The sequence below is a fragment of the Amblyomma mixtum genome, chromosome 6, assembly GCF_055824585.1.
Source record: "Amblyomma mixtum isolate Tamu chromosome 6, ASM5582458v1, whole genome shotgun sequence".
In the NCBI taxonomy this organism is placed as follows: domain Eukaryota; kingdom Metazoa; phylum Arthropoda; class Arachnida; order Ixodida; family Ixodidae; genus Amblyomma; species Amblyomma mixtum.
Window position 1 is genome coordinate 30,232,521 of NC_143017.1, and position 27,444 is coordinate 30,259,964.

The following is a 27,444-nucleotide window of genomic DNA, read 5'->3' on the forward strand; positions in this document are numbered from 1 at the left end:
CGTGGTAGTTCGACGCGCCGTGACCCGGACCCTGAATGTCGCGAACGGTGTCGAGGACGCAGTTAAAGTCCCCGACAAGGACAAGGGGCACAGGCTCGAGCAGGTGGGAGCCGAGCGAACGGAAAAATTCGTTGGTCAGGGAGCGCGTAACAGGCGCGTAAACGTTCACGAAGCGAACTCTGCGCCCGTCCAGAAAAACATCAACCACGATCACTCGGCCATCGTGGCCAAAGGTACAGTGCGCGCCGGTGCGACACGCCGGCGACAAAAACACCACACCCACACCGCAACACCGTGAGTCCGTCAGGGAAAAAAAAGCATCAACATTAAAGCGCGAACGAAAAGAGATAACATCTGCAGGCGTGCGAAAATTGCACTCCTGCAAAAACAAAACATCGGCATGAAACGAACGCGCAAGGCTAAGCACCTCCCGTTGCTTGTCAGGAGAGCGGAAGCCTTGCACGTTAAAAGTAAGAAAGCGAAACTCAGCCATCATAAATGCAAAAAGAAAACACAACAAACCAAAACAAAGCGAACAATCGAGAAAACAAACAAAACAACGACGGACTCACGGCAGAGTTCTGCAGGCAGAGTTCGTGGGTGCGGCCACACACCGGCGTCGCGGAGGCGCTGGGAGGGCAGGTCCAGGATCCCTGCAGGCGTCGTAGCTGGCGGCCCCGCGGCGACGGGGCGACGATGACAATCGGTGCAAGCGGCTGTGCAGTGGCAAAGTCCGGTCGATGCACGCGGCTGCGGAAAGCACACACAGTCACACGCGCACCAACACAAACCACCGCACAGACACCGTCCATCGTTCGCACACAGCGCCGACGAAGCCAGCGCGCCGACGAGATAAGGGCGCCGGGCGAGCGCCGATAGCGCGGCGCCCGAGCCGCCGCTCGGCAGGGGAGGAGGACGAGGGCCGTTACGGCCGGGGGCCTCGGCTGACGTCGCCATGGCTCCTACTCGGAGTCGTGCGCGACTTCCATCGCGCCTCCCTCCGTGTCGTCTTTCCTGACGCGCTTCTTGGGGGCCGCAGACGACGAAGCGGCCGCTCCGCTGTCCGACGAGGACATGGCGCGCTTGGTCTCGTCCGCGCCGACTGGTTGGGAAGCCTTGCGGGCTCCCTTACGTGCCCGAGTCGCGGCGCCAGTGCGCCTCTCGGGCAGGGCGGCAGGGGCACTGCCGGGCAGCAGGCGCGTCGCGCCAACGTTGTCACCGTCCTGGCTGAGGTCCTCCGAAGAGGTCGGCAGGTCGGACTCCGAGGGCCGCGTATCGGACGACTCGCCGCTCTCGGACTGGTGAGGCTGACCCGCACACGGCAGGTCGTCAAACAACGCCGCCTCCAGGGACGGCATCACGTCGAGCTCCTTCAGGAGGACTGAAGCCACCGACGCCTCGTCGTCGGAACCCGCACTCGACGTGTCCTCGTCGGATGCGACGTCGGAGCTCGCTCCGTCACGCGGCGACCCGAGGGTCACCGTCGAGTTGGAGACGTCGTCGGCGTCGTCACGACGCGGCTCCGCCTCACGCGGCGTGCTCGTGGGCTCGCCGCTGCCCTCGGGGTCTGGGGGCTCCTTCGGCTTATCCGGGGGCTCGCCCGGCACGCCAGGGCGGTCGTTGGTCGCCGCCACGACGATGTTGTCTTGCGCGCGGGCAGCAGCCCCTGCAGCAGCGGCGGCGTAGGAGCGGGGGAGGACACAATCCGAAGTCGCGTGCTGACCGCCGCAGCGCTTGCATGTCGCGCTGCACGACGCCGTCTCGTGCCCGAAAGCGGAGCAGCGCCCGCACTTCACTGCCTTGCAGGCCGCTCCGAGGTGGCCCTCCGCACCGCACCGCGAGCACACGCGCCGCATTCCTCTGTACTCCAGCATGGCGCGGTGACCCGCGACGGAGAGGAAGTTCGGCGGCGGTCGCGTCATCTCCAACTTGACCAGGCGGCACCCGTTCCGGATGTCGCTCCGGCCCTTGAAGACGGGCTCGGTGATGGCACGCACCTTGCCGTATGGAGCCAGGGCAGCGGCAAGGGCGTCGTCGCTGACAGACGGTCGAAGACGGAAAACCGTCACAAAAACCACTGGTGCGGCCAACTGCACCAGCGGCACTTCTTTTCCGGCGACGGAGAGGGACCCCGCCGCCACCATCTTCGCTGCTTGCGTCATGGTGCTAACAGCGCACAGAAAACGGGTACCGCCGAGGTGCTGCAAATATTGCAGCCCCCCGACACCGACGACAGCCTCGATCGCGTCGATTATGTCGTCCGCCGGAACGGGTTCCGGCACCACAAAATTGAAGCATTGCGCCTCAGTGGGGCGCGTTGCGGGCGGCGGGAGGTCCATGGCCACGCCCTGTGCGCCGCGGCAGCAGGCCTGGCGCCGGGGAGCGGACGACTGGACCTCGGGAAACGCTGGAGCACGGGCGGCGTCCGAGAACGGAGCGCCCGCCGGGGCACGCACACGCACGGAAAAAAAGGATCGCGAGCGGAGCGCAGCGCGACACGTCCGTCTCAGCCAAAAGGCCGAGAAGCGATAATCCCGATAAGCCCGGGCTTGAAAACCCTCCGGATTAGCAGCACAGGTGGCGCCACATACCGGTGGACGGTGCAGCAGTTGGCTATTTGGCAATTGCGAGCGGCATCGCATGCCCTTATCTTTCCAGCCGGAGTGTCTAACATGGTAGGGAGTATTTTCACAGATAACGCTCGTTATCGGGTAAACGCCAGCAAGTCTGAGTGATAAGTGAAAGAACAGGACATGAGGGAGCACCCAGCGCACCGGTAACAGCGCTGGTGCCATTTCTCATCTCTCAATTGACAATTAGGGCAGGAGAACGCACAGATAAGCAAGTAGGTCTCGAAAACATCACAAACGGCAAATGGGGGAACAGGAGGGGGGGGGGGGAGTAAGAGTGGAGCGAGCGCGCTGACCATTCTCTAGTTGTGGCTAAGAATAGATACTACACTCGCATCTTAGCCAAAAGGCTCAGATCGTCTTAGCCAAAGGGCTAAGACTATTCCGCAAGACCGGTTTCTGTCTTGCTTCTCTCCCGCCCGAAAAACCTGCCAGACACGCCTTGAAAGGGCGAAAGGAAGCGCGCGGGGAGCAGGTTTCATCCCGAGGCCATGGGCGCCGCGGGAAAGGGATGTGACAATGCGCTGTTGGCCAAATGCCCGAGACTGCGCCGGCGGTGTGTTTTTTTTTTTTTTCCTCTTCTGCGAGCATCAAAATGCGCCGACTCGCGCAGCAAAGCGGATAGCGAATAAACGTGAAAGCACGTCACCGAGCAAGACACGAGAAATTGCCTGCAGCGTAGACCAGGCAGGCCGTCACACAGCACTGCGCGGCTTTGCTGTTTCTGAGCTGATTGTCGTGTTGGGATTTCGTGATCTGATTTTAGAATTAGGTTTTTGCTCCCCCAGGGATGGGGGAGTCGCTGGGCCGGTCCCGGAGGTAGTGCAATACCGGGTCGACCCGTGGCGGTGGTGGGGCAAGCCCCGAACACTCCGCCGCGCTCCAAAAATCAGTTTAACATCTTGGGTCCAAATAAGACCACATATCAGATATTAAGCTGATAAGAACAGATACTACACTTTGATCTTAGCCAAAAGGCCGAGAAGCGATAATCCCGATAAGCCCGGGCTTGAAAACCCTCCGGATTAGCAGCACAGGTGGCGCCACATACCGGTGGACGGTGCAGCAGTTGGCTATTTGGCAATTGCGAGCGGCATCGCATGCCCTTATCTTTCCAGCCGGAGTGTCTAACATGGTAGGGAGTATTTTCACAGATAACGCTCGTTATCGGGTAAACGCCAGCAAGTCTGAGTGATAAGTGAAAGAACAGGACATGAGGGAGCACCCAGCGCACCGGTAACAGCGCTGGTGCCATTTCTCATCTCTCAATTGACAATTAGGGCAGGAGAACGCACAGATAAGCAAGTAGGTCTCGAAAACATCACAAACGGCAAATGGGGGAACAGGAGGGGGGGGGGGGAGTAAGAGTGGAGCGAGCGCGCTGACCATTCTCTAGTTGTGGCTAAGAATAGATACTACACTCGCATCTTAGCCAAAAGGCTCAGATCGTCTTAGCCAAAGGGCTAAGACTATTCCGCAAGACCGGTTTCTGTCTTGCTTCTCTCCCGCCCGAAAAACCTGCCAGACACGCCTTGAAAGGGCGAAAGGAAGCGCGCGGGGAGCAGGTTTCATCCCGAGGCCATGGGCGCCGCGGGAAAGGGATGTGACAATGCGCTGTTGGCCAAATGCCCGAGACTGCGCCGGCGGTGTGTTTTTTTTTTTTTTCCTCTTCTGCGAGCATCAAAATGCGCCGACTCGCGCAGCAAAGCGGATAGCGAATAAACGTGAAAGCACGTCACCGAGCAAGACACGAGAAATTGCCTGCAGCGTAGACCAGGCAGGCCGTCACACAGCACTGCGCGGCTTTGCTGTTTCTGAGCTGATTGTCGTGTTGGGATTTCGTGATCTGATTTTAGAATTAGGTTTTTGCTCCCCCAGGGATGGGGGAGTCGCTGGGCCGGTCCCGGAGGTAGTGCAATACCGGGTCGACCCGTGGCGGTGGTGGGGCAAGCCCCGAACACTCCGCCGCGCTCCAAAAATCAGTTTAACATCTTGGGTCCAAATAAGACCACATATCAGATATTAAGCTGATAAGAACAGATACTACATAAAGGGAAGTTTATTTGACTTCCAAACCAATCCATCGGGTTGTACATAAACAACGTGTGGGCACAAAGATTGGACCAAAATCAAACAGTTGCAGAGCCATCAGCGCGGCCTTGCCGGCTCACGCTACAAGTGTACAAAACAATCTCAATACAAGTACAAGAACACAAGTACATAAAACAGTTACATTAGAATGTGTCAATGTACATTCTCACACATGCAGGCCAAAAATTTTGACAGTGTCAAAACACAAGATCCACACCGGAAAGAAAAAAGGGGGGGGGGGGGGGGGGGGGGGGGGGGGTCTGGCTAGTAAGGCAGAGCCGGCATAGCCAGACCGTTCCCGCGTACAACAAAATACCGCGTGTGCCAGCGTCGCAGAAACTGGGCTTCTCCGTCTGTATCGAGTCGGTCAGACAAGTACTGCCAGAGGAGAAGCCGCAGGTTCTGCAACGCCGGGTACATTGCTCTCGCCGGTTGGCGGCGCGCTTCGGCCAGACACCGCCGGCGCCACAATACAAACATTGTGCATACAAAAACTAGCCTCGCGAAGAGGCCACGAGGGCATCGGACACCTGGCCCGGCACGAACTGAAAACATGCGCGCAACTAGGCGCCACATCACTCTCGCGACCGAACATTCGAAGAAAATGTGGTGCGCAGTCTCTCTGGCACCACAATTCGGGCACCTATTGTCCGGCACCACGCGCCACGATAAGAGGCGCTCGCGGGTCGGCAGGACGCCCCAGCGCCGCCGCCACTCAAAGTCCCGTACTTCAGCCGGCAAGCGGCTCCTTGCCCATGACGACCACTTGTTTGGTGTCGTGCGGCGTTGGTCGTCGGGGCTCAAGCGGGCGCAAGCGATTAATTCGCAAATGCGCGCTGGGGGAACCTCACACAGATCCACGTTTGGAAGATCGGACTCAAGAGAGGTCTTGAGTCCGGCTGCTGCCCTGTAAAAGGGCGCGGGTGTCTCGGCCTGGGGCCCAGTGTGTCGGCCTGGGAGAAACGCTCGCCTGGCAGTGCTCAGCCAGTAGAAAAGGAGCGAGCGCCCCAGGTACGCGTCGTTGTTGACCAAGCTCGCAACGAGCTTCGCGCTAAGCACGCGGGCCATGGTGGCAACGCAAGGCAGTCCGAGACCGCCACGGGCAGGCGGCAGTGTGCACAGGTGGCGGGCCACCACGGCTGCTCCGCCATCCCACAAGAAACATCCCGCGAGGGAAGCCAGGCGGCCCGCTGTTCGTCGCGGCATGGCCGCAACTCGCGCCACGTAAAAGGCGAAGCCGAAGGCGCGGCTCTTGATAACCGCAACCCTCGACTCGAGAGTCGAGTTAAACTGCGCGGCGTGACGCAACGCGTCCGCGGTCCGCGAGACGACCTCGTCCCACGTGCGGGGAGAGACGCCGCCGTGGTGAAAGAGCACTCCCAACACACGAACGGCGTCTACGAACGGGATCGGGACTGGCAGGGGGTCATCAAATGAGCCAAAACGAAGAGCGTGGCTCTTTTCCGGGTTCAGCAGGGCTCCCGACAGAGAAGCGTACTCCTCGAAAGTGGCCAGGAACTCCCTAACGCTCCGGACGTCGCGAACAAAGATGGAGATGTCGTCGGCGTAAGCCGAGACCACGACCGTTTCCTGCCCTGTCATTGGAAAGCCTCGAATGCGCTGGTTGGAGGCGACGCGCCGCAGGAGAGGGTCCAACGACAGGACGAACAACGCCGGAGAGAGAGGACATCCCTGGCGCACGCCACGTGTGACTGGAAAGGACGAGGAGACTGTGCCGTTGACTAGCAGCTCCGCCGTGAGGTCACGGTACATGAGGCCTATTCGGTCGACGAAGCTGGACGGGAGCCCGAAGGCTCGCAAAACCGAAAGCAGGTAAGCGTGCTCCACCCTGTCGAAAGCCTTGGCCTGATCGAGAGAGAGGAACAGCCCACTGAGTCGCTTCTCATTCGCATACGCGAACACGTCTCGCGTGAGAGTGAGCGACGCGAAGATGGAGCGTCCGGGAACAGAGCAGGCTTGGAAGGGGCTCACCAGGTCCTCTAAGAAGGGCCGCAAGCGACCCACTAGGAGGGATGCGACCAACTTGTAATCTGTGTTTAGCAGGGTAATGGGCCGCCACGCCTCGGGCCTTGACGGAGACCCCCCCTGCTTCGGAACGAGTGTGATTCGGCCTCGGCCGAACGACGAGGGTTTTTGGCCCTCTACAAGAAAACAATTGACGAGGCGCGTCAGGAAATCCCCTACGACGGGGAAGAAAGTCAAGTAGAACCCCGCGACTAGGCCGTCAGGCCCCGGAGCGGTCGCGTGGTTCATGCGCTGCAGCGTGGCCAAAACCTCGTCTTTGGACGCAGCGGAACACAGTGCGAAGTCGGCGTCACCAGCCGGGCGGGGAAGGACTCCGCAAAAATCGGCGACGGTGCCGTCGAAACTAGCGTCAACGCGCAGATTCCGAGACGCGAAGAGCGACGCGAAATGCTCGCGAAAAACTCGCTCGACGTCCGCGGAATGCTCCGATAGCGAGCCGTCCGGCATAGAAACACTATCTATGCGGGCGGGGCGCTCGTTCCTGTGACGTAGGCTCCGCGCGTGCATTAGGTCCGCGCTGTCTTCAGACGGCAGACGTAGGTCTGCTGCGACGCGGGCGGCTTGAGATGCCTGCTCCAAAATGCGGTGGTACCTGACTCGGAGAGTCTCTAGGTACTCCCGCATTGCATAGGTCAACTGGCCTCCCTGTTTCACAATGCGCATGCGGCGCAAAACGTCGTTGAGCGCGGCCGTTGTGCGCGCGCGCCTCGCTTTTCCGGCGCGAACTAGAATGTCTCGCCACTGCCCCTTGAGACAGTCCCACGCGTCGGGGCTGAAATCGCCGACTAGGGCGATCGACCGCGACAACTCCGCTCCGATCGCGTCGACACTCGGCGGGTCGTGCAGGACCGCGGGGTCCATGCGCCAGGACGCGAGCGACGCGCTGCGACCGGACGCGCACCGAAGAGAGACCGCGACCGGGTGGTGGTCGCTGAGGTTCCTAACGCCCGGCGGAAAGGGAAGGACCTCGCACGAGGCGAGGCTCTGGACGAGCGAGGGGGGCAGATAGACTCGGTCGAGTCTGCTAGCACTCCGACCCCTTACGCGGGTTGGCGCGAAGGCGTCTCCGTGCGCCGACACCCACGCGTCGGTGAGGTGCAGCTGGCGAACCAACTTGCCCAACTCCTTCGCGTGATAGTTCGACGCGCCGTGACCCGGACCCTGAATGTCGCGAACGGTGTCGAGGACGCAATTAAAGTCCCCGACAAGGACAAGGGGCACAGGCTCGAGCAGGTGGGAGCCGAGCGAACGGAAAAATTCGTTGGTCAGGGAGCGCGTAACAGGCGCGTAAACGTTCACGAAGCGAACTCTGCGCCCGTCCAGAAAAACATCAACCACGATCACTCGGCCATCGTGGCCAAAGGTACAGTGCGCGCCGGTGCGACATGCCGGCGACAAAAACACCACACCCACACCGCAACACCGTGAGTCCGTCAGGGAAAAAAAAGCATCAACATTAAAGCGCGAACGAAAAGAGATAACATCTGCAGGCGTGCGAAAATTGCACTCCTGCAAAAACAAAACATCGGCATGAAACGAACGCGCAAGGCTAAGCACCTCCCGTTGCTTGTCGGGAGAGCGGAAGCCTTGCACGTTAAAAGTAAGAAAGCGAAACTCAGCCATCATAAATGCAAAAGGAAAACACAACAAACCAAAACAAAGCGAACAATCGAGAAAACAAACAAAACAACGACGGACTCACGGCAGAGTTCTGCAGGCAGAGTTCGTGGGTGCGGCCACACACCGGCGTCGCGGAGGCGCTGGGAGGGCAGGTCCAGGATCCCTGCAGGCGTCGTAGCTGGCGGCCCCGCGGCGACGGGGCGACGATGACAAGCGGTGCTAGCGGCTGTGCAGTGGTAAAGTCCGGTCGATGCACGCGGCTGCGGAAAGCACACACAGTCACACGCGCACCAACACAAACCACCGCACAGACACCGTCCATCGTTCGCACACAGCGCCGACGAAGCCAGCGCGCCGACGAGATAAGGGCGCCGGGCGAGCGCCGATAGCGCGGCGCCCGAGCCGCCGCTCGGCAGGGGAGGAGGACGAGGGCCGTTACGGCCGGGGGCCTCGGCTGACGTCGCCATGGCTCCTACTCGGAGTTGTGCGCGATTTCCATCGCGCCTCCCTCCGTGTCGTCTTTCCTGACGCGCTTCTTGGGGGCCGCAGACGACGAAGCGGCCGCTCCGCTGTCCGACGAGGACATGGCGCGCTTGGTCTCGTCCGCGCCGACTGGTTGGGAAGCCTTGCGGGCTCCCTTACGTGCCGGAGTCGCGGCGCCAGTGCGCCTCTCGGGCAGGGCGGCAGGGGCACTGCCAGGCAGCAGGCGCGTCGCGCCGACGTTGTCACCGTCCTGGCTGAGGTCCTCCGAAGAGGTCGGCAGGTCGGACTCCGAGGGCCGCGTATCGGACGACTCGCCGCTCTCGGACTGGTGAGGCTGACCCGCACACGGCAGGTCGTCAAACAACGCCGCCTCCAGGGACGGCATCACGTCAAGCTCCTTCAGGAGGACTGAAGCCACCGACGCCTCGTCGTCGGAACCCGCACTCGACGTGTCCTCGTCGGATGCGACGTCGGAGCTCGCTCCGTCACGCGGCGACCCGAGGGTCACCGTCGAGTTGGAGACGTCGTCGGCGTCGTCACGACGCGGCTCCGTCTCACGCGGCGCGCCCGTGGGCTCGCCGCTGCCCTCGGGGTCGGGGGGCTCCTTCGGTTTATCCGGGGGCTCGCCCGGCACGCCAGGGGTCTCGTTGGTCCCCGCCACGACGATGTTGTCTTGCGCGCGGGCAGCAGCCCCTGCAGCAGCGGCGGCGTAGGAGCGGGGGAGGACACAATCCGAAGTCGCGTGCTGACCGCCGCAGCGCTTGCATGTCGCGCTGCACGACGCCGTCTCGTGCCCGAAAGCGGAGCAGCGCCCGCACTTCACTGCCTTGCAGGCCGCTCCGAGGTGGCCCTCCGCACCGCACCGCGAGCACACGCGCCTCATTCCTCTGTACTCCAGCATGGCGCGGTGACCCGCGACGGAGAGGAAGTTCGGCGGCGGTCGCGTCATCTCCAACTTGACCAGGCGGCACCCGTTCCGGATGTCGCTCCGGCCCTTGAAGACGGGCTCGGTGATGGCACGCACCTTGCCGTAGGGAGCCAGGGCAGCGGCAAGGGCGTCGTCGCTGACAGACGGTCGAAGACGGAAAACCGTCACAAAAACCACTGGTGCGGCCAACTGCACCAGCGGCACTTCTTTTCCGGCGACGGAGAGGGACCCCGCCGCCACCATCTTCGCTGCTTGCGTCATGGTGCTAACAGCGCACAGAAAACGGGTACCGCCGAGGTGCTGCAAATATTGCAGCCCCCCGACACCGACGACAGCCTCGATCGCGTCGATTATGTCGTCCGCCGGAACGGGTTCCGGCACCACAAAATTGAAGCATTGCGCCTCAGTGGGGCGCGTTGCGGGCGGCGGGAGGTCCATGGCCACGCCCTGTGCGCCGCGGCAGCAGGCCTGGCGCCGGGGAGCGGACGACTGGACCTCGGGAAACGCTGGAGCACGGGCGGCGTCCGAGAACGGAGCGCCCGCCGGGGCACGCACACGCACGGAAGAAAGGATCGCGAGCGGAGCGCAGCGCGACACGTCCGTCTCAGCCAAAAGGCCGAGAAGCGATAATCCCGATAAGCCCGGGCTTGAAAACCCTCCGGATTAGCAGCACAGGTGGCGCCACATACCGGTGGACGGTGCAGCAGTTGGCTATTTGGCAATTGCGAGCGGCATCGCATGCCCTTATCTTTCCAGCCGGAGTGTCTAACATGGTAGGGAGTATTTTCACAGATAACGCTCGTTATCGGGTAAACGCCAGCAAGTCTGAGTGATAAGTGAAAGAACAGGACATGAGGGAGCACCCAGCGCACCGGTAACAGCGCTGGTGCCATTTCTCATCTCTCAATTGACAATTAGGGCAGGAGAACGCACAGATAAGCAAGTAGGTCTCGAAAACATCACAAACGGCAAATGGGGGAACAGGAGGGGGGGGGGGGAGTAAGAGTGGAGCGAGCGCGCTGACCATTCTCTAGTTGTGGCTAAGAATAGATACTACACTCGCATCTTAGCCAAAAGGCTCAGATCGTCTTAGCCAAAGGGCTAAGACTATTCCGCAAGACCGGTTTCTGTCTTGCTTCTCTCCCGCCCGAAAAACCTGCCAGACACGCCTTGAAAGGGCGAAAGGAAGCGCGCGGGGAGCAGGTTTCATCCCGAGGCCATGGGCGCCGCGGGAAAGGGATGTGACAATGCGCTGTTGGCCAAATGCCCGAGACTGCGCCGGCGGTGTGTTTTTTTTTTTTTTCCTCTTCTGCGAGCATCAAAATGCGCCGACTCGCGCAGCAAAGCGGATAGCGAATAAACGTGAAAGCACGTCACCGAGCAAGACACGAGAAATTGCCTGCAGCGTAGACCAGGCAGGCCGTCACACAGCACTGCGCGGCTTTGCTGTTTCTGAGCTGATTGTCGTGTTGGGATTTCGTGATCTGATTTTAGAATTAGGTTTTTGCTCCCCCAGGGATGGGGGAGTCGCTGGGCCGGTCCCGGAGGTAGTGCAATACCGGGTCGACCCGTGGCGGTGGTGGGGCAAGCCCCGAACACTCCGCCGCGCTCCAAAAATCAGTTTAACATCTTGGGTCCAAATAAGACCACATATCAGATATTAAGCTGATAAGAACAGATACTACACTTTGATCTTAGCCAAAAGGCCGAGAAGCGATAATCCCGATAAGCCCGGGCTTGAAAACCCTCCGGATTAGCAGCACAGGTGGCGCCACATACCGGTGGACGGTGCAGCAGTTGGCTATTTGGCAATTGCGAGCGGCATCGCATGCCCTTATCTTTCCAGCCGGAGTGTCTAACATGGTAGGGAGTATTTTCACAGATAACGCTCGTTATCGGGTAAACGCCAGCAAGTCTGAGTGATAAGTGAAAGAACAGGACATGAGGGAGCACCCAGCGCACCGGTAACAGCGCTGGTGCCATTTCTCATCTCTCAATTGACAATTAGGGCAGGAGAACGCACAGATAAGCAAGTAGGTCTCGAAAACATCACAAACGGCAAATGGGGGAACAGGAGGGGGGGGGGGGGGAGTAAGAGTGGAGCGAGCGCGCTGACCATTCTCTAGTTGTGGCTAAGAATAGATACTACACTCGCATCTTAGCCAAAAGGCTCAGATCGTCTTAGCCAAAGGGCTAAGACTATTCCGCAAGACCGGTTTCTGTCTTGCTTCTCTCCCGCCCGAAAAACCTGCCAGACACGCCTTGAAAGGGCGAAAGGAAGCGCGCGGGGAGCAGGTTTCATCCCGAGGCCATGGGCGCCGCGGGAAAGGGATGTGACAATGCGCTGTTGGCCAAATGCCCGAGACTGCGCCGGCGGTGTGTTTTTTTTTTTTTTCCTCTTCTGCGAGCATCAAAATGCGCCGACTCGCGCAGCAAAGCGGATAGCGAATAAACGTGAAAGCACGTCACCGAGCAAGACACGAGAAATTGCCTGCAGCGTAGACCAGGCAGGCCGTCACACAGCACTGCGCGGCTTTGCTGTTTCTGAGCTGATTGTCGTGTTGGGATTTCGTGATCTGATTTTAGAATTAGGTTTTTGCTCCCCCAGGGATGGGGGAGTCGCTGGGCCGGTCCCGGAGGTAGTGCAATACCGGGTCGACCCGTGGCGGTGGTGGGGCAAGCCCCGAACACTCCGCCGCGCTCCAAAAATCAGTTTAACATCTTGGGTCCAAATAAGACCACATATCAGATATTAAGCTGATAAGAACAGAGTTTTTTCAGAAATGTTTCGGGACATTTCCTAGTTCTTATTTCAGCATATCTGATTATTGTTCGTTCCTTTTTATCGGAAGTCTCGTCTGTAAGCTTTATTCGCCCGCGTGTGTGGAGTGTGTGTGCTGTTGTGTGTGTAAGAAGTCTTCCAACACGTGACTGCGAGGTCCGCCGAAGCGCAACGCCCTCATTTTGCAGCCACGTGTGTGGAGTAGACTTCGCGAGAAGCTGCGATAGTGTCGCTCACTACCAGCTTCTTGAAGAGGCGCAAGTAGCTTTTGCTACAAAGACGCCTCATCACTTTGTCGTTGTTGGGGTCCCAAGAGCCGAGCGCTCCAACAACGACTGCCTCGATGCTGACCCGCTGGAATTTTCTCAGCAGGTACTGGCGAACGGGCTCGTACTTTACGACTTTATTCTCCCGCGCCGCATCGAAGGCAGTTTTGCGATTGTCAAAGGGGCAAGTGATGTCAATGACAATCGCCGACTCCCCTCGCGCCAGAACGAGGTCCGGCTTGAGGTTCGTCGTTCCCACGGGTTGGTTCTCGTGGGTGACGGTGAATCGCTTCTTCGCAGCTGTTTTCAGCCGGTTCACGATTTTGTTGTGCCGGGTCTGGTAGGCGGCGCTCTGACGCATGCAGTGGCAGAGAACGTGGGGGAGGGTTTCCTGGCCGTGTCCGCATACTCTGCACCGCTGGTCTCCTGCACGCACCCACGGCCTGGCCCCGTTCAGTGGCAGCAGGTTCAGCCTCGCCCTGTGGATGAAACGCCAGTCACAGAAACGGGTAAAGAGACCGGAACGCATGAAGTGAGAGCTGCTAGGATCGGCGGCGACGCACTCCATCACCTTCCCCTGACTGGGTTTTTGCTGGAGAGTGTGATTTCGTGCACACGTCGCGATCGATCGCAGCTTCTTCACGACCTTCGTTCGGTGCTTCGGCGCCAAAGTTACGTCGGCGCAGGTGATGTAGGGGGCACCGTCCCGCATCTCCCACGTAACCTCGAGTCGCCGGGACGCCTTGCGCGCCTCCGTCCATACGGACTTCAGCTGCGTGGCTCGCGCCCTAAAGTCGCCCTCCGTCTCCCCGCTGAGGTAGGCTGCGACGTCCGCCTCGGTCACTTGTCGTCCTAGTCTTTTGGTCGTGACCTCGGTGACTGCTCGCTTCGCCAGGTCTCGAACCTCTGCGTCGTGAGAAGAGAGCAATTTAAAGGCGCTGTCGATGCGGCAGATGTCGCTGAGCTCCGCTGCGAGGGGGATGCCCGCCGCGCCCGCTGCTGCGCTGCCGTAGATGTACTCGTTAGCCGCACTCACTGGAAGGTAGAGAGTGCGTTTAATGAGTGGTCGCAGGGCTTCGTCGAGGCGTTCCCACTCTGCCTTCCCCAACAACCCGCACCGCATGGAGAAGTTGAGCGCTGGGTAGACAAATGTTTTAACAGCGTCCAACCTCTGCCACGGGGCGAGCATTGAGGTCAGCAGGCGGGTGCCTACGTCGATGGCCTGGTCGACTGTCGCCGTGTCCGGGAACACGCTGAAGCCCACGGGGCGCCCTAGAAAAGATTGAGACTCGTAGTCGTTAATTGTCGGGATGTCGATGCCGTCGATGTTGAAGACGGTCGGTCTCGTTCCCACGGGGGTCTTGCCGGAGAGGTGGAGCGTCTTGCACTTCGCAGGGTTGAGTTTCAGGCCCAACCTGGAAGAGAGCGCTGCCACTTTGTCAATTCGCTCTTGAAGTAGTTCCGGGCTGTCGGCGAGTGGGGTGAGGTCATCCGCGTAGGCCAGGATGTTGTGCTGTCGCTCGTCTCCCTGGACTTCCCGCAGCACTGGGTCGATGACGAGGTTGAAGAGGAGCCCGCTGAGGGGGCAGCCCTGTCGAATTCCGGCGGAGATGTCGATGGGCTGCGTTGCTCCGTCCTTCGCCACGATGCGGGTGGTGTTGTCGCGGTAGAGGTCGGCGACGATGGCGCAGAAGTCGTCCCCGGCGCCGGCTCCTCGAAGGGCGTCGACGATGGCGTTGTGGGCGACGGAGCCGAAGGCGTTGGCGAAGTCGAGGAAGGCGACGCACAGCTCCCCACGGCCAGCCCGCGCCGCGTCAAGGCGCTCCTGCAACACGAAGTTGTGCTCAAACACGCCATCGTGCGGCAGGAACCCCTTTTGGCAGCGCGAGAGCGTCTCGTGCTCTCCGAACCAACGCTGCAGCCTGGATGCGAGGCAACCGGCGTACAGCTTTGAGATCGTCGAGCCGAGGGCGATGGGGCGCCAGTTGGTGACGTCCTCTAGCTGTCCCTTCTTGTGGATGAGAATGGTCCTGGACTCCTTCCACGCTGGGGGCACTCTCTTGAACTTGACGCAGGCGTTGAAGACGGCGGTCAGGAACTTGGCTTCCGGGTCGGTGGTGCGCCAGTGGTGGTAGGTGATGCGGTCGTTGCCCGGGGCGGTGTTCTCGCACTTGCGCAGCTTGCGGAGAACTTCTTCCTCGGTGAAGTCGTCTAGGGGGAATTCCGACGCTTCGATGAGGCTCGTCTTGTTGAGGAGGAGGGTGGTGTCCGCTTCTTTCGGTCCCCAGGTGGTGGTGAAGTGGTCCTGTAGAGCTTGAAGAGGGACCGGGCAGAGCGACGATTCGCCTTCCACGATCAGGCGTACGGCTCGACGGCGATTCCTGCGGTACAGCGACTGAATCTGTTGAGCGTTCTCGGGGTTGATCGGGCGGCGCGGCTTACCGCCCGCCGGAGCCGGCGGCAGCTTTACCGCCTTCCCAACCTCCGCGATGGCTTCCTGCAAAATAGAGAGAAAGCCATCCCAACTCTCCTCAGAAACAGGCTCGCGCAGCAAACGCCGGAGGCGCCTGGTGTGGTCCGCGAGAACGCCCTCGTCCTCGGTCAGGGATGCCAGGGGGTCGACGCTGTTTCCTTCCTCCTGTTGGCTTGATTCCGCTTCCTCTTCTCCTTGCGTTGGGCCGTCCTCTTCTTCCGGGAAGGTGGGTGCAGGTGATTCTTCTCGGTCGCTCTGCGTCGAGATGCGCTGCTCGTTGCTGGCTGGTGCGGGGCTTGCTGGTTCGTCTTCGCTGTCCGAGTTTCCTGCGGAGAAAAGAGAAGGCGGTGAGGGTGGAGGCGGCGACCACGATGATTCGCTGCTCGGTGGAGGCGAGTCCGTCGGTTCAGTTTCCGATGCGGCGTCTTCGGACGGTGCTGGGGAGCGGCGAGTCCTAGGGCGAAGCGTTCTGGACGGCCCGGGGCAGGACGGGGGCGAGCCTGGTTGTTCCGCTTCCGACGAGGAGTCCTCCGACGCGGCTGGAGAGCGGCGAGTCCTCGGGCGACGAGTCACGGACGGCACGGGACGGGGCGGCTGAGCCTCTGAGGCCGCTTTTCTGCGGTGCCACGAGTGGTGGTTGTCCAATCCCTTCTTGGTAGTGAAGGTCAATGGACACTCAGCGCACTGGTGGCGGTTCTCCGCAGTAGCGGCCTCCTCGAACCTCCCTCCGGCAAGGCATCCGTGAACAGTCGGTCGGATCCCGATGTCCTCGTTGCACAGCGCGCAGAGGTTCACGATCCGACGAATGCGCACGCCATGGTTGCCTTCTAGGTGTCGAACGAGGGACTGCCGCCTGGACGTCCACACGGCCGGGGAGTACGCCATGGAGCATCCCTCTTCCGTGCATCGGAACGTGCGCGCCAGAGGAAAACACAACGTTAATGTGCTTCCATCACGGCGCGGCTGCGATCCGGGTCGGCATGGGCTAGACGCGGTGCTGGTCGGGGGGGACGCCATTCTGCTGGAAATAAAGGGAGAGAAATAGAGAAGTCGGGGCGAACTTCGCCGATTACATGCAGGGAGGGATTTCCCTCAGTGCAAGCGAACGGCGAAGCGACTTCAAAGCGCGTGGCGCGATGCCTCTGGGCTGGCTAGGGCGACGCCAGGCAGACGCGCCGGCGGGGTGAGTCAGCGGCGGCCGAGCTGGCGCGAGGAGGAGCGGAGGAAGCGGGAGAGAGAGAGAAAGCGAGCGGCCCAGACGTGTGCAGAGGCAGAGACAAGCCTGAGCGGACGGGCTCGACGCTAGCAAGCGAGCGAACGCACAGACAGAGGGAGGGGGAAAGCGGAGACAATAGGTTGCTCGCACGTGCTGTGAGCAGCGAGCGAACGAACAACGAGGGGGAGAGAGAGGGGCCGAGAGTGGCACAAAGCGAGCGAGCTCAGAGAGAGAGAAAAACAGGTGGCCCTAACAGGCCCAGAGCAAGCGAGCAAAGGAGGAAAGAGAGAGGGAGAGATGCAGCTGCCAGGGGGCCGTAGAGTAAAGTAGCTCAGGGAGCGAGCCTCGTCGGACAGAGCGCCCGGTGAGACCAGAATAAAAGAGAAAGAAGGGGGACGGAGTGAGAAAGGCGACAAACAGAAATAACACTTCTCGTCGCAATGAACGAGCCAAAAAAGAAATAACACTCAAAAAACAAAATATTTCATGCACTTCTCGTCAAGCGACGAGGCAAGAGAGGAAAGAGAAAAAGACACAGAACAATAGCATGCACACTTGATCATGCAACAATAATCATGCAGCATGCAACGATGATGGTCCGCCCAGGCAGCAGGAACCGTGTCGCCAGGTGATGGCCAAGCTTGCAGAACACCAGCGACCAGGGAGTCCTCGGCAGGGCCACTCAGGCTGCACCCGGCAGCGACTGAAAAGACGGATACACACAAAAAATACAAAAACACACAAAAAAAGTCGCAGCACGACGGACAGATACGCAAAAGTGCAGAATGGCGTGCCCCCAGACTACACTTTGATCTTAGCCAAAAGGCCGAGAAGCGATTACTACACTTTGATCTTAGCCAAAAGGCCGATAGCCAAAAGGCCGAGAAGCGATAATCCCGATAAGCCCGGGCTTGAAAACCCTCCGGATTAGCAGCACAGGTGGCGCCACATACCGGTGGACGGTGCAGCAGTTGGCTATTTGGCAATTGCGAGCGGCATCGCATGCCCTTATCTTTCCAGCCGGAGTGTCTAACATGGTAGGGAGTATTTTCACAGATAACGCTCGTTATCGGGTAAACGCCAGCAAGTCTGAGTGATAAGTGAAAGAACAGGACATGAGGGAGCACCCAGCGCACCGGTAACAGCGCTGGTGCCATTTCTCATCTCTCAATTGACAATTAGGGCAGGAGAACGCACAGATAAGCAAGTAGGTCTCGAAAACATCACAAACGGCAAATGGGGGAACAGGAGGGGGGGGGGGGAGTAAGAGTGGAGCGAGCGCGCTGACCATTCTCTAGTTGTGGCTAAGAATAGATACTACACTCGCATCTTAGCCAAAAGGCTCAGATCGTCTTAGCCAAAGGGCTAAGACTATTCCGCAAGACCGGTTTCTGTCTTGCTTCTCTCCCGCCCGAAAAACCTGCCAGACACGCCTTGAAAGGGCGAAAGGAAGCGCGCGGGGAGCAGGTTTCATCCCGAGGCCATGGGCGCCGCGGGAAAGGGATGTGACAATGCGCTGTTGGCCAAATGCCCGAGACTGCGCCGGCGGTGTGTTTTTTTTTTTTTTCCTCTTCTGCGAGCATCAAAATGCGCCGACTCGCGCAGCAAAGCGGATAGCGAATAAACGTGAAAGCACGTCACCGAGCAAGACACGAGAAATTGCCTGCAGCGTAGACCAGGCAGGCCGTCACACAGCACTGCGCGGCTTTGCTGTTTCTGAGCTGATTGTCGTGTTGGGATTTCGTGATCTGATTTTAGAATTAGGTTTTTGCTCCCCCAGGGATGGGGGAGTCGCTGGGCCGGTCCCGGAGGTAGTGCAATACCGGGTCGACCCGTGGCGGTGGTGGGGCAAGCCCCGAACACTCCGCCGCGCTCCAAAAATCAGTTTAACATCTTGGGTCCAAATAAGACCACATATCAGATATTAAGCTGATAAGAACAGATACTACACTTTGATCTTAGCCAAAAGGCCGAGAAGCGATAATCCCGATAAGCCCGGGCTTGAAAACCCTCCGGATTAGCAGCACAGGTGGCGCCACATACCGGTGGACGGTGCAGCAGTTGGCTATTTGGCAATTGCGAGCGGCATCGCATGCCCTTATCTTTCCAGCCGGAGTGTCTAACATGGTAGGGAGTATTTTCACAGATAACGCTCGTTATCGGGTAAACGCCAGCAAGTCTGAGTGATAAGTGAAAGAACAGGACATGAGGGAGCACCCAGCGCACCGGTAACAGCGCTGGTGCCATTTCTCATCTCTCAATTGACAATTAGGGCAGGAGAACGCACAGATAAGCAAGTAGGTCTCGAAAACATCACAAACGGCAAATGGGGGAACAGGAGGGGGGGGGGGGGGAGTAAGAGTGGAGCGAGCGCGCTGACCATTCTCTAGTTGTGGCTAAGAATAGATACTACACTCGCATCTTAGCCAAAAGGCTCAGATCGTCTTAGCCAAAGGGCTAAGACTATTCCGCAAGACCGGTTTCTGTCTTGCTTCTCTCCCGCCCGAAAAACCTGCCAGACACGCCTTGAAAGGGCGAAAGGAAGCGCGCGGGGAGCAGGTTTCATCCCGAGGCCATGGGCGCCGCGGGAAAGGGATGTGACAATGCGCTGTTGGCCAAATGCCCGAGACTGCGCCGGCGGTGTGTTTTTTTTTTTTTTCCTCTTCTGCGAGCATCAAAATGCGCCGACTCGCGCAGCAAAGCGGATAGCGAATAAACGTGAAAGCACGTCACCGAGCAAGACACGAGAAATTGCCTGCAGCGTAGACCAGGCAGGCCGTCACACAGCACTGCGCGGCTTTGCTGTTTCTGAGCTGATTGTCGTGTTGGGATTTCGTGATCTGATTTTAGAATTAGGTTTTTGCTCCCCCAGGGATGGGGGAGTCGCTGGGCCGGTCCCGGAGGTAGTGCAATACCGGGTCGACCCGTGGCGGTGGTGGGGCAAGCCCCGAACACTCCGCCGCGCTCCAAAAATCAGTTTAACATCTTGGGTCCAAATAAGACCACATATCAGATATTAAGCTGATAAGAACAGATACTACACTTTGATCTTAGCCAAAAGGCCGAGAAGCGATAATCCCGATAAGCCCGGGCTTGAAAACCCTCCGGATTAGCAGCACAGGTGGCGCCACATACCGGTGGACGGTGCAGCAGTTGGCTATTTGGCAATTGCGAGCGGCATCGCATGCCCTTATCTTTCCAGCCGGAGTGTCTAACATGGTAGGGAGTATTTTCACAGATAACGCTCGTTATCGGGTAAACGCCAGCAAGTCTGAGTGATAAGTGAAAGAACAGGACATGAGGGAGCACCCAGCGCACCGGTAACAGCGCTGGTGCCATTTCTCATCTCTCAATTGACAATTAGGGCAGGAGAACGCACAGATAAGCAAGTAGGTCTCGAAAACATCACAAACGGCAAATGGGGGAACAGGAGGGGGGGGGGGGAGTAAGAGTGGAGCGAGCGCGCTGACCATTCTCTAGTTGTGGCTAAGAATAGATACTACACTCGCATCTTAGCCAAAAGGCTCAGATCGTCTTAGCCAAAGGGCTAAGACTATTCCGCAAGACCGGTTTCTGTCTTGCTTCTCTCCCGCCCGAAAAACCTGCCAGACACGCCTTGAAAGGGCGAAAGGAAGCGCGCGGGGAGCAGGTTTCATCCCGAGGCCATGGGCGCCGCGGGAAAGGGATGTGACAATGCGCTGTTGGCCAAATGCCCGAGACTGCGCCGGCGGTGTGTTTTTTTTTTTTTTCCTCTTCTGCGAGCATCAAAATGCGCCGACTCGCGCAGCAAAGCGGATAGCGAATAAACGTGAAAGCACGTCACCGAGCAAGACACGAGAAATTGCCTGCAGCGTAGACCAGGCAGGCCGTCACACAGCACTGCGCGGCTTTGCTGTTTCTGAGCTGATTGTCGTGTTGGGATTTCGTGATCTGATTTTAGAATTAGGTTTTTGCTCCCCCAGGGATGGGGGAGTCGCTGGGCCGGTCCCGGAGGTAGTGCAATACCGGGTCGACCCGTGGCGGTGGTGGGGCAAGCCCCGAACACTCCGCCGCGCTCCAAAAATCAGTTTAACATCTTGGGTCCAAATAAGACCACATATCAGATATTAAGCTGATAAGAACAGATACTACACTTTGATCTTAGCCAAAAGGCCGAGAAGCGATAATCCCGATAAGCCCGGGCTTGAAAACCCTCCGGATTAGCAGCACAGGTGGCGCCACATACCGGTGGACGGTGCAGCAGTTGGCTATTTGGCAATTGCGAGCGGCATCGCATGCCCTTATCTTTCCAGCCGGAGTGTCTAACATGGTAGGGAGTATTTTCACAGATAACGCTCGTTATCGGGTAAACGCCAGCAAGTCTGAGTGATAAGTGAAAGAACAGGACATGAGGGAGCACCCAGCGCACCGGTAACAGCGCTGGTGCCATTTCTCATCTCTCAATTGACAATTAGGGCAGGAGAACGCACAGATAAGCAAGTAGGTCTCGAAAACATCACAAACGGCAAATGGGGGAACAGGAGGGGGGGGGGGGGAGTAAGAGTGGAGCGAGCGCGCTGACCATTCTCTAGTTGTGGCTAAGAATAGATACTACACTCGCATCTTAGCCAAAAGGCTCAGATCGTCTTAGCCAAAGGGCTAAGACTATTCCGCAAGACCGGTTTCTGTCTTGCTTCTCTCCCGCCCGAAAAACCTGCCAGACACGCCTTGAAAGGGCGAAAGGAAGCGCGCGGGGAGCAGGTTTCATCCCGAGGCCATGGGCGCCGCGGGAAAGGGATGTGACAATGCGCTGTTGGCCAAATGCCCGAGACTGCGCCGGCGGTGTGTTTTTTTTTTTTTTCCTCTTCTGCGAGCATCAAAATGCGCCGACTCGCGCAGCAAAGCGGATAGCGAATAAACGTGAAAGCACGTCACCGAGCAAGACACGAGAAATTGCCTGCAGCGTAGACCAGGCAGGCCGTCACACAGCACTGCGCGGCTTTGCTGTTTCTGAGCTGATTGTCGTGTTGGGATTTCGTGATCTGATTTTAGAATTAGGTTTTTGCTCCCCCAGGGATGGGGGAGTCGCTGGGCCGGTCCCGGAGGTAGTGCAATACCGGGTCGACCCGTGGCGGTGGTGGGGCAAGCCCCGAACACTCCGCCGCGCTCCAAAAATCAGTTTAACATCTTGGGTCCAAATAAGACCACATATCAGATATTAAGCTGATAAGAACAGATACTACACAAAGAGAAATTTATTTGTGTACAAACAAAACGCAAGGATACATAAAGAGTACAGATACTACACTTTGATCTTAGCCAAAAGGCCGAGAAGCGATAATCCCGATAAGCCCGGGCTTGAAAACCCTCCGGATTAGCAGCACAGGTGGCGCCACATACCGGTGGACGGTGCAGCAGTTGGCTATTTGGCAATTGCGAGCGGCATCGCATGCCCTTATCTTTCCAGCCGGAGTGTCTAACATGGTAGGGAGTATTTTCACAGATAACGCTCGTTATCGGGTAAACGCCAGCAAGTCTGAGTGATAAGTGAAAGAACAGGACATGAGGGAGCACCCAGCGCACCGGTAACAGCGCTGGTGCCATTTCTCATCTCTCAATTGACAATTAGGGCAGGAGAACGCACAGATAAGCAAGTAGGTCTCGAAAACATCACAAACGGCAAATGGGGGAACAGGAGGGGGGGGGGGGGAGTAAGAGTGGAGCGAGCGCGCTGACCATTCTCTAGTTGTGGCTAAGAATAGATACTACACTCGCATCTTAGCCAAAAGGCTCAGATCGTCTTAGCCAAAGGGCTAAGACTATTCCGCAAGACCGGTTTCTGTCTTGCTTCTCTCCCGCCCGAAAAACCTGCCAGACACGCCTTGAAAGGGCGAAAGGAAGCGCGCGGGGAGCAGGTTTCATCCCGAGGCCATGGGCGCCGCGGGAAAGGGATGTGACAATGCGCTGTTGGCCAAATGCCCGAGACTGCGCCGGCGGTGTGTTTTTTTTTTTTTTCCTCTTCTGCGAGCATCAAAATGCGCCGACTCGCGCAGCAAAGCGGATAGCGAATAAACGTGAAAGCACGTCACCGAGCAAGACACGAGAAATTGCCTGCAGCGTAGACCAGGCAGGCCGTCACACAGCACTGCGCGGCTTTGCTGTTTCTGAGCTGATTGTCGTGTTGGGATTTCGTGATCTGATTTTAGAATTAGGTTTTTGCTCCCCCAGGGATGGGGGAGTCGCTGGGCCGGTCCCGGAGGTAGTGCAATACCGGGTCGACCCGTGGCGGTGGTGGGGCAAGCCCCGAACACTCCGCCGCGCTCCAAAAATCAGTTTAACATCTTGGGTCCAAATAAGACCACATATCAGATATTAAGCTGATAAGAACAGATACTACACTTTGATCTTAGCCAAAAGGCCGAGAAGCGATAATCCCGATAAGCCCGGGCTTGAAAACCCTCCGGATTAGCAGCACAGGTGGCGCCACATACCGGTGGACGGTGCAGCAGTTGGCTATTTGGCAATTGCGAGCGGCATCGCATGCCCTTATCTTTCCAGCCGGAGTGTCTAACATGGTAGGGAGTATTTTCACAGATAACGCTCGTTATCGGGTAAACGCCAGCAAGTCTGAGTGATAAGTGAAAGAACAGGACATGAGGGAGCACCCAGCGCACCGGTAACAGCGCTGGTGCCATTTCTCATCTCTCAATTGACAATTAGGGCAGGAGAACGCACAGATAAGCAAGTAGGTCTCGAAAACATCACAAACGGCAAATGGGGGAACAGGAGGGGGGGGGGGGAGTAAGAGTGGAGCGAGCGCGCTGACCATTCTCTAGTTGTGGCTAAGAATAGATACTACACTCGCATCTTAGCCAAAAGGCTCAGATCGTCTTAGCCAAAGGGCTAAGACTATTCCGCAAGACCGGTTTCTGTCTTGCTTCTCTCCCGCCCGAAAAACCTGCCAGACACGCCTTGAAAGGGCGAAAGGAAGCGCGCGGGGAGCAGGTTTCATCCCGAGGCCATGGGCGCCGCGGGAAAGGGATGTGACAATGCGCTGTTGGCCAAATGCCCGAGACTGCGCCGGCGGTGTGTTTTTTTTTTTTTTCCTCTTCTGCGAGCATCAAAATGCGCCGACTCGCGCAGCAAAGCGGATAGCGAATAAACGTGAAAGCACGTCACCGAGCAAGACACGAGAAATTGCCTGCAGCGTAGACCAGGCAGGCCGTCACACAGCACTGCGCGGCTTTGCTGTTTCTGAGCTGATTGTCGTGTTGGGATTTCGTGATCTGATTTTAGAATTAGGTTTTTGCTCCCCCAGGGATGGGGGAGTCGCTGGGCCGGTCCCGGAGGTAGTGCAATACCGGGTCGACCCGTGGCGGTGGTGGGGCAAGCCCCGAACACTCCGCCGCGCTCCAAAAATCAGTTTAACATCTTGGGTCCAAATAAGACCACATATCAGATATTAAGCTGATAAGAACAGATACTACACTTTGATCTTAGCCAAAAGGCCGAGAAGCGATAATCCCGATAAGCCCGGGCTTGAAAACCCTCCGGATTAGCAGCACAGGTGGCGCCACATACCGGTGGACGGTGCAGCAGTTGGCTATTTGGCAATTGCGAGCGGCATCGCATGCCCTTATCTTTCCAGCCGGAGTGTCTAACATGGTAGGGAGTATTTTCACAGATAACGCTCGTTATCGGGTAAACGCCAGCAAGTCTGAGTGATAAGTGAAAGAACAGGACATGAGGGAGCACCCAGCGCACCGGTAACAGCGCTGGTGCCATTTCTCATCTCTCAATTGACAATTAGGGCAGGAGAACGCACAGATAAGCAAGTAGGTCTCGAAAACATCACAAACGGCAAATGGGGGAACAGGAGGGGGGGGGGGGGAGTAAGAGTGGAGCGAGCGCGCTGACCATTCTCTAGTTGTGGCTAAGAATAGATACTACACTCGCATCTTAGCCAAAAGGCTCAGATCGTCTTAGCCAAAGGGCTAAGACTATTCCGCAAGACCGGTTTCTGTCTTGCTTCTCTCCCGCCCGAAAAACCTGCCAGACACGCCTTGAAAGGGCGAAAGGAAGCGCGCGGGGAGCAGGTTTCATCCCGAGGCCATGGGCGCCGCGGGAAAGGGATGTGACAATGCGCTGTTGGCCAAATGCCCGAGACTGCGCCGGCGGTGTGTTTTTTTTTTTTTTCCTCTTCTGCGAGCATCAAAATGCGCCGACTCGCGCAGCAAAGCGGATAGCGAATAAACGTGAAAGCACGTCACCGAGCAAGACACGAGAAATTGCCTGCAGCGTAGACCAGGCAGGCCGTCACACAGCACTGCGCGGCTTTGCTGTTTCTGAGCTGATTGTCGTGTTGGGATTTCGTGATCTGATTTTAGAATTAGGTTTTTGCTCCCCCAGGGATGGGGGAGTCGCTGGGCCGGTCCCGGAGGTAGTGCAATACCGGGTCGACCCGTGGCGGTGGTGGGGCAAGCCCCGAACACTCCGCCGCGCTCCAAAAATCAGTTTAACATCTTGGGTCCAAATAAGACCACATATCAGATATTAAGCTGATAAGAACAGATACTACACTTTGATCTTAGCCAAAAGGCCGAGAAGCGATAATCCCGATAAGCCCGGGCTTGAAAACCCTCCGGATTAGCAGCACAGGTGGCGCCACATACCGGTGGACGGTGCAGCAGTTGGCTATTTGGCAATTGCGAGCGGCATCGCATGCCCTTATCTTTCCAGCCGGAGTGTCTAACATGGTAGGGAGTATTTTCACAGATAACGCTCGTTATCGGGTAAACGCCAGCAAGTCTGAGTGATAAGTGAAAGAACAGGACATGAGGGAGCACCCAGCGCACCGGTAACAGCGCTGGTGCCATTTCTCATCTCTCAATTGACAATTAGGGCAGGAGAACGCACAGATAAGCAAGTAGGTCTCGAAAACATCACAAACGGCAAATGGGGGAACAGGAGGGGGGGGGGGGAGTAAGAGTGGAGCGAGCGCGCTGACCATTCTCTAGTTGTGGCTAAGAATAGATACTACACTCGCATCTTAGCCAAAAGGCTCAGATCGTCTTAGCCAAAGGGCTAAGACTATTCCGCAAGACCGGTTTCTGTCTTGCTTCTCTCCCGCCCGAAAAACCTGCCAGACACGCCTTGAAAGGGCGAAAGGAAGCGCGCGGGGAGCAGGTTTCATCCCGAGGCCATGGGCGCCGCGGGAAAGGGATGTGACAATGCGCTGTTGGCCAAATGCCCGAGACTGCGCCGGCGGTGTGTTTTTTTTTTTTTTTCCTCTTCTGCGAGCATCAAAATGCGCCGACTCGCGCAGCAAAGCGGATAGCGAATAAACGTGAAAGCACGTCACCGAGCAAGACACGAGAAATTGCCTGCAGCGTAGACCAGGCAGGCCGTCACACAGCACTGCGCGGCTTTGCTGTTTCTGAGCTGATTGTCGTGTTGGGATTTCGTGATCTGATTTTAGAATTAGGTTTTTGCTCCCCCAGGGATGGGGGAGTCGCTGGGCCGGTCCCGGAGGTAGTGCAATACCGGGTCGACCCGTGGCGGTGGTGGGGCAAGCCCCGAACACTCCGCCGCGCTCCAAAAATCAGTTTAACATCTTGGGTCCAAATAAGACCACATATCAGATATTAAGCTGATAAGAACAGATACTACACAAAGAGAAATTTATTAACAATCGGCGCTTGATATACATAGCTCTCAGACATATCAATCCGTCCGATCAACACAGAATGCATCAAGAATAAACAAATGCGCCCAAAATTACGCAACAAACTAACAACAAGATTACCGGTAACACCAATAACAGCAACAAAGATACAGCGAATGCATCTTCAAAAGATCACAGGGCGAGAGCCCAAAATGGCTCTCTACAACAGAGCAAGAAAGTAAAAATTGTGAACCACTTTCACATTACAGCACAAAATGCCAAAGATGTGGGGGGGGGGGGGGGGGGGGGGGGCAGGCTAATAAGGCAGAGCCTTCATCTCCAGCCTGCCGTTGCCCACAACAAAAAACCTCGTGTGCCAGCGCCGCAGAAACAGCGCCTCGCCATCATTTGCTAACCGGTCAGACAGGTACTCCCAGATGACGAGGCGCAGGTTCTGCAGCGCTGGGTACATGGCGCGGGCGGGGGTTCGGCGCGCCTCTGCGAGGCATCGCCGTCGCCACAAAACAAACATCGTTGCGGCCACCACCAAGCGCGCGAAAGGGCCGCGTTGGCGTCTGCCTCGACCACCGCGCACTTGAAACATGCGATACACTAGACGCCACATGGTACGGGCAACAATGCACTCATAGAAGACGTGTATCACAGTCTCTTGCGCGCCGCAATTCGCGCACTGTTCGTTGGGCACGATGCCCCACGCTGCCAGGCGCTGGCGCGTTGGGAGGACGCCCCAGCGCCTGTGCCAGTCAAAGTCTTTAACTTCACTAGGGAGCCTGGCGGAGGCCCAGGCCCTCCATTGGGACGCGGATGTCCTCTGCTGCTCGTCTCTAGAGAGACGGCTGACACAAATCATTTCACTGAGCCTAGACGCGGGCGTGTGACACAAGTCGACGTCTGGCGCGTCGGCATCCAGTGCCAACTTCAAACCGGCCACCGCCCTGTAATAGGGGGATGGCCGCTCAGCTTGGGGACCTGTGTATCGCGCAGACGTAAAGGCGCGACGCGCCGTGCTCATCCAGTATAATAACAGACCGCGACCTGGATAGCTCTCCGATTCAACAAGGCTGGCGACGAGCCTGGCACCAAGTGCTCTAGCCACTGTAGGAATACATGGGATGCCGAGGCCTCCCCTACTGGGCGGTAGTTCGAGAAAGCGGCGGGCGACAAGCGCGGGGCCGCCGTCCCACACAAACGTAACAATGAGAGACGCGAGGCGTCCCGCAGTACGGCGCGGGATTGTCGCTACCC

At 57.9% G+C, this 27,444-nt stretch overlaps 1 protein-coding gene, 9 non-coding genes and 4 pseudogenes across 10 annotated transcripts; all 14 read right to left on the reverse strand.

The window, feature by feature from the left end:
- Positions 1-3,427: 3,427 nt before the first annotated feature.
- LOC149338675 (U2 spliceosomal RNA) lies at positions 3,428-3,620 on the reverse strand. The gene has a single exon (XR_016283886.1). It is a non-coding gene; the product is annotated as a U2 spliceosomal RNA (small nuclear RNA).
- Positions 3,621-4,517: 897 nt separating this feature from the next.
- On the reverse strand, positions 4,518-4,687 carry LOC149338676 (U2 spliceosomal RNA; annotated as a pseudogene).
- Positions 4,688-7,309: 2,622 nt separating this feature from the next.
- LOC149338677 (uncharacterized) lies at positions 7,310-8,854 on the reverse strand (annotated as a pseudogene).
- A 5-nt stretch (positions 8,855-8,859) lies between these two features.
- On the reverse strand, positions 8,860-10,508 carry LOC149338678 (uncharacterized). The gene has a single exon (XM_089550772.1). The coding sequence runs from the start codon at positions 10,234-10,236 to the stop codon at positions 8,860-8,862; it is 1,377 nt and encodes a 458-aa protein (XP_089406898.1). The 5' UTR covers positions 10,237-10,508.
- An 815-nt stretch (positions 10,509-11,323) lies between these two features.
- LOC149338679 (U2 spliceosomal RNA) lies at positions 11,324-11,516 on the reverse strand. Its single transcript, XR_016283887.1, has one exon. It is a non-coding gene; the product is annotated as a U2 spliceosomal RNA (small nuclear RNA).
- Positions 11,517-12,415: 899 nt separating this feature from the next.
- Positions 12,416-12,587, reverse strand: LOC149338680 (U2 spliceosomal RNA; annotated as a pseudogene).
- A 5,737-nt stretch (positions 12,588-18,324) lies between these two features.
- LOC149338681 (U2 spliceosomal RNA) lies at positions 18,325-18,517 on the reverse strand. The gene has a single exon (XR_016283890.1). It is a non-coding gene; the product is annotated as a U2 spliceosomal RNA (small nuclear RNA).
- Positions 18,518-19,416: 899 nt separating this feature from the next.
- Positions 19,417-19,609, reverse strand: LOC149338682 (U2 spliceosomal RNA). The gene has a single exon (XR_016283891.1). It is a non-coding gene; the product is annotated as a U2 spliceosomal RNA (small nuclear RNA).
- Positions 19,610-20,506: 897 nt separating this feature from the next.
- LOC149338683 (U2 spliceosomal RNA) lies at positions 20,507-20,699 on the reverse strand. The gene has a single exon (XR_016283892.1). It is a non-coding gene; the product is annotated as a U2 spliceosomal RNA (small nuclear RNA).
- Positions 20,700-21,597: 898 nt separating this feature from the next.
- On the reverse strand, positions 21,598-21,853 carry LOC149338684 (U2 spliceosomal RNA; annotated as a pseudogene).
- Positions 21,854-22,751: 898 nt separating this feature from the next.
- LOC149338685 (U2 spliceosomal RNA) lies at positions 22,752-22,944 on the reverse strand. Its single transcript, XR_016283893.1, has one exon. It is a non-coding gene; the product is annotated as a U2 spliceosomal RNA (small nuclear RNA).
- An 897-nt stretch (positions 22,945-23,841) lies between these two features.
- Positions 23,842-24,034, reverse strand: LOC149338686 (U2 spliceosomal RNA). Its single transcript, XR_016283894.1, has one exon. It is a non-coding gene; the product is annotated as a U2 spliceosomal RNA (small nuclear RNA).
- Positions 24,035-24,932: 898 nt separating this feature from the next.
- LOC149338687 (U2 spliceosomal RNA) lies at positions 24,933-25,125 on the reverse strand. The gene has a single exon (XR_016283895.1). It is a non-coding gene; the product is annotated as a U2 spliceosomal RNA (small nuclear RNA).
- Positions 25,126-26,023: 898 nt separating this feature from the next.
- Positions 26,024-26,206, reverse strand: LOC149338688 (U2 spliceosomal RNA). Its single transcript, XR_016283900.1, has one exon. It is a non-coding gene; the product is annotated as a U2 spliceosomal RNA (small nuclear RNA).
- Positions 26,207-27,444: the final 1,238 nt, after the last annotated feature.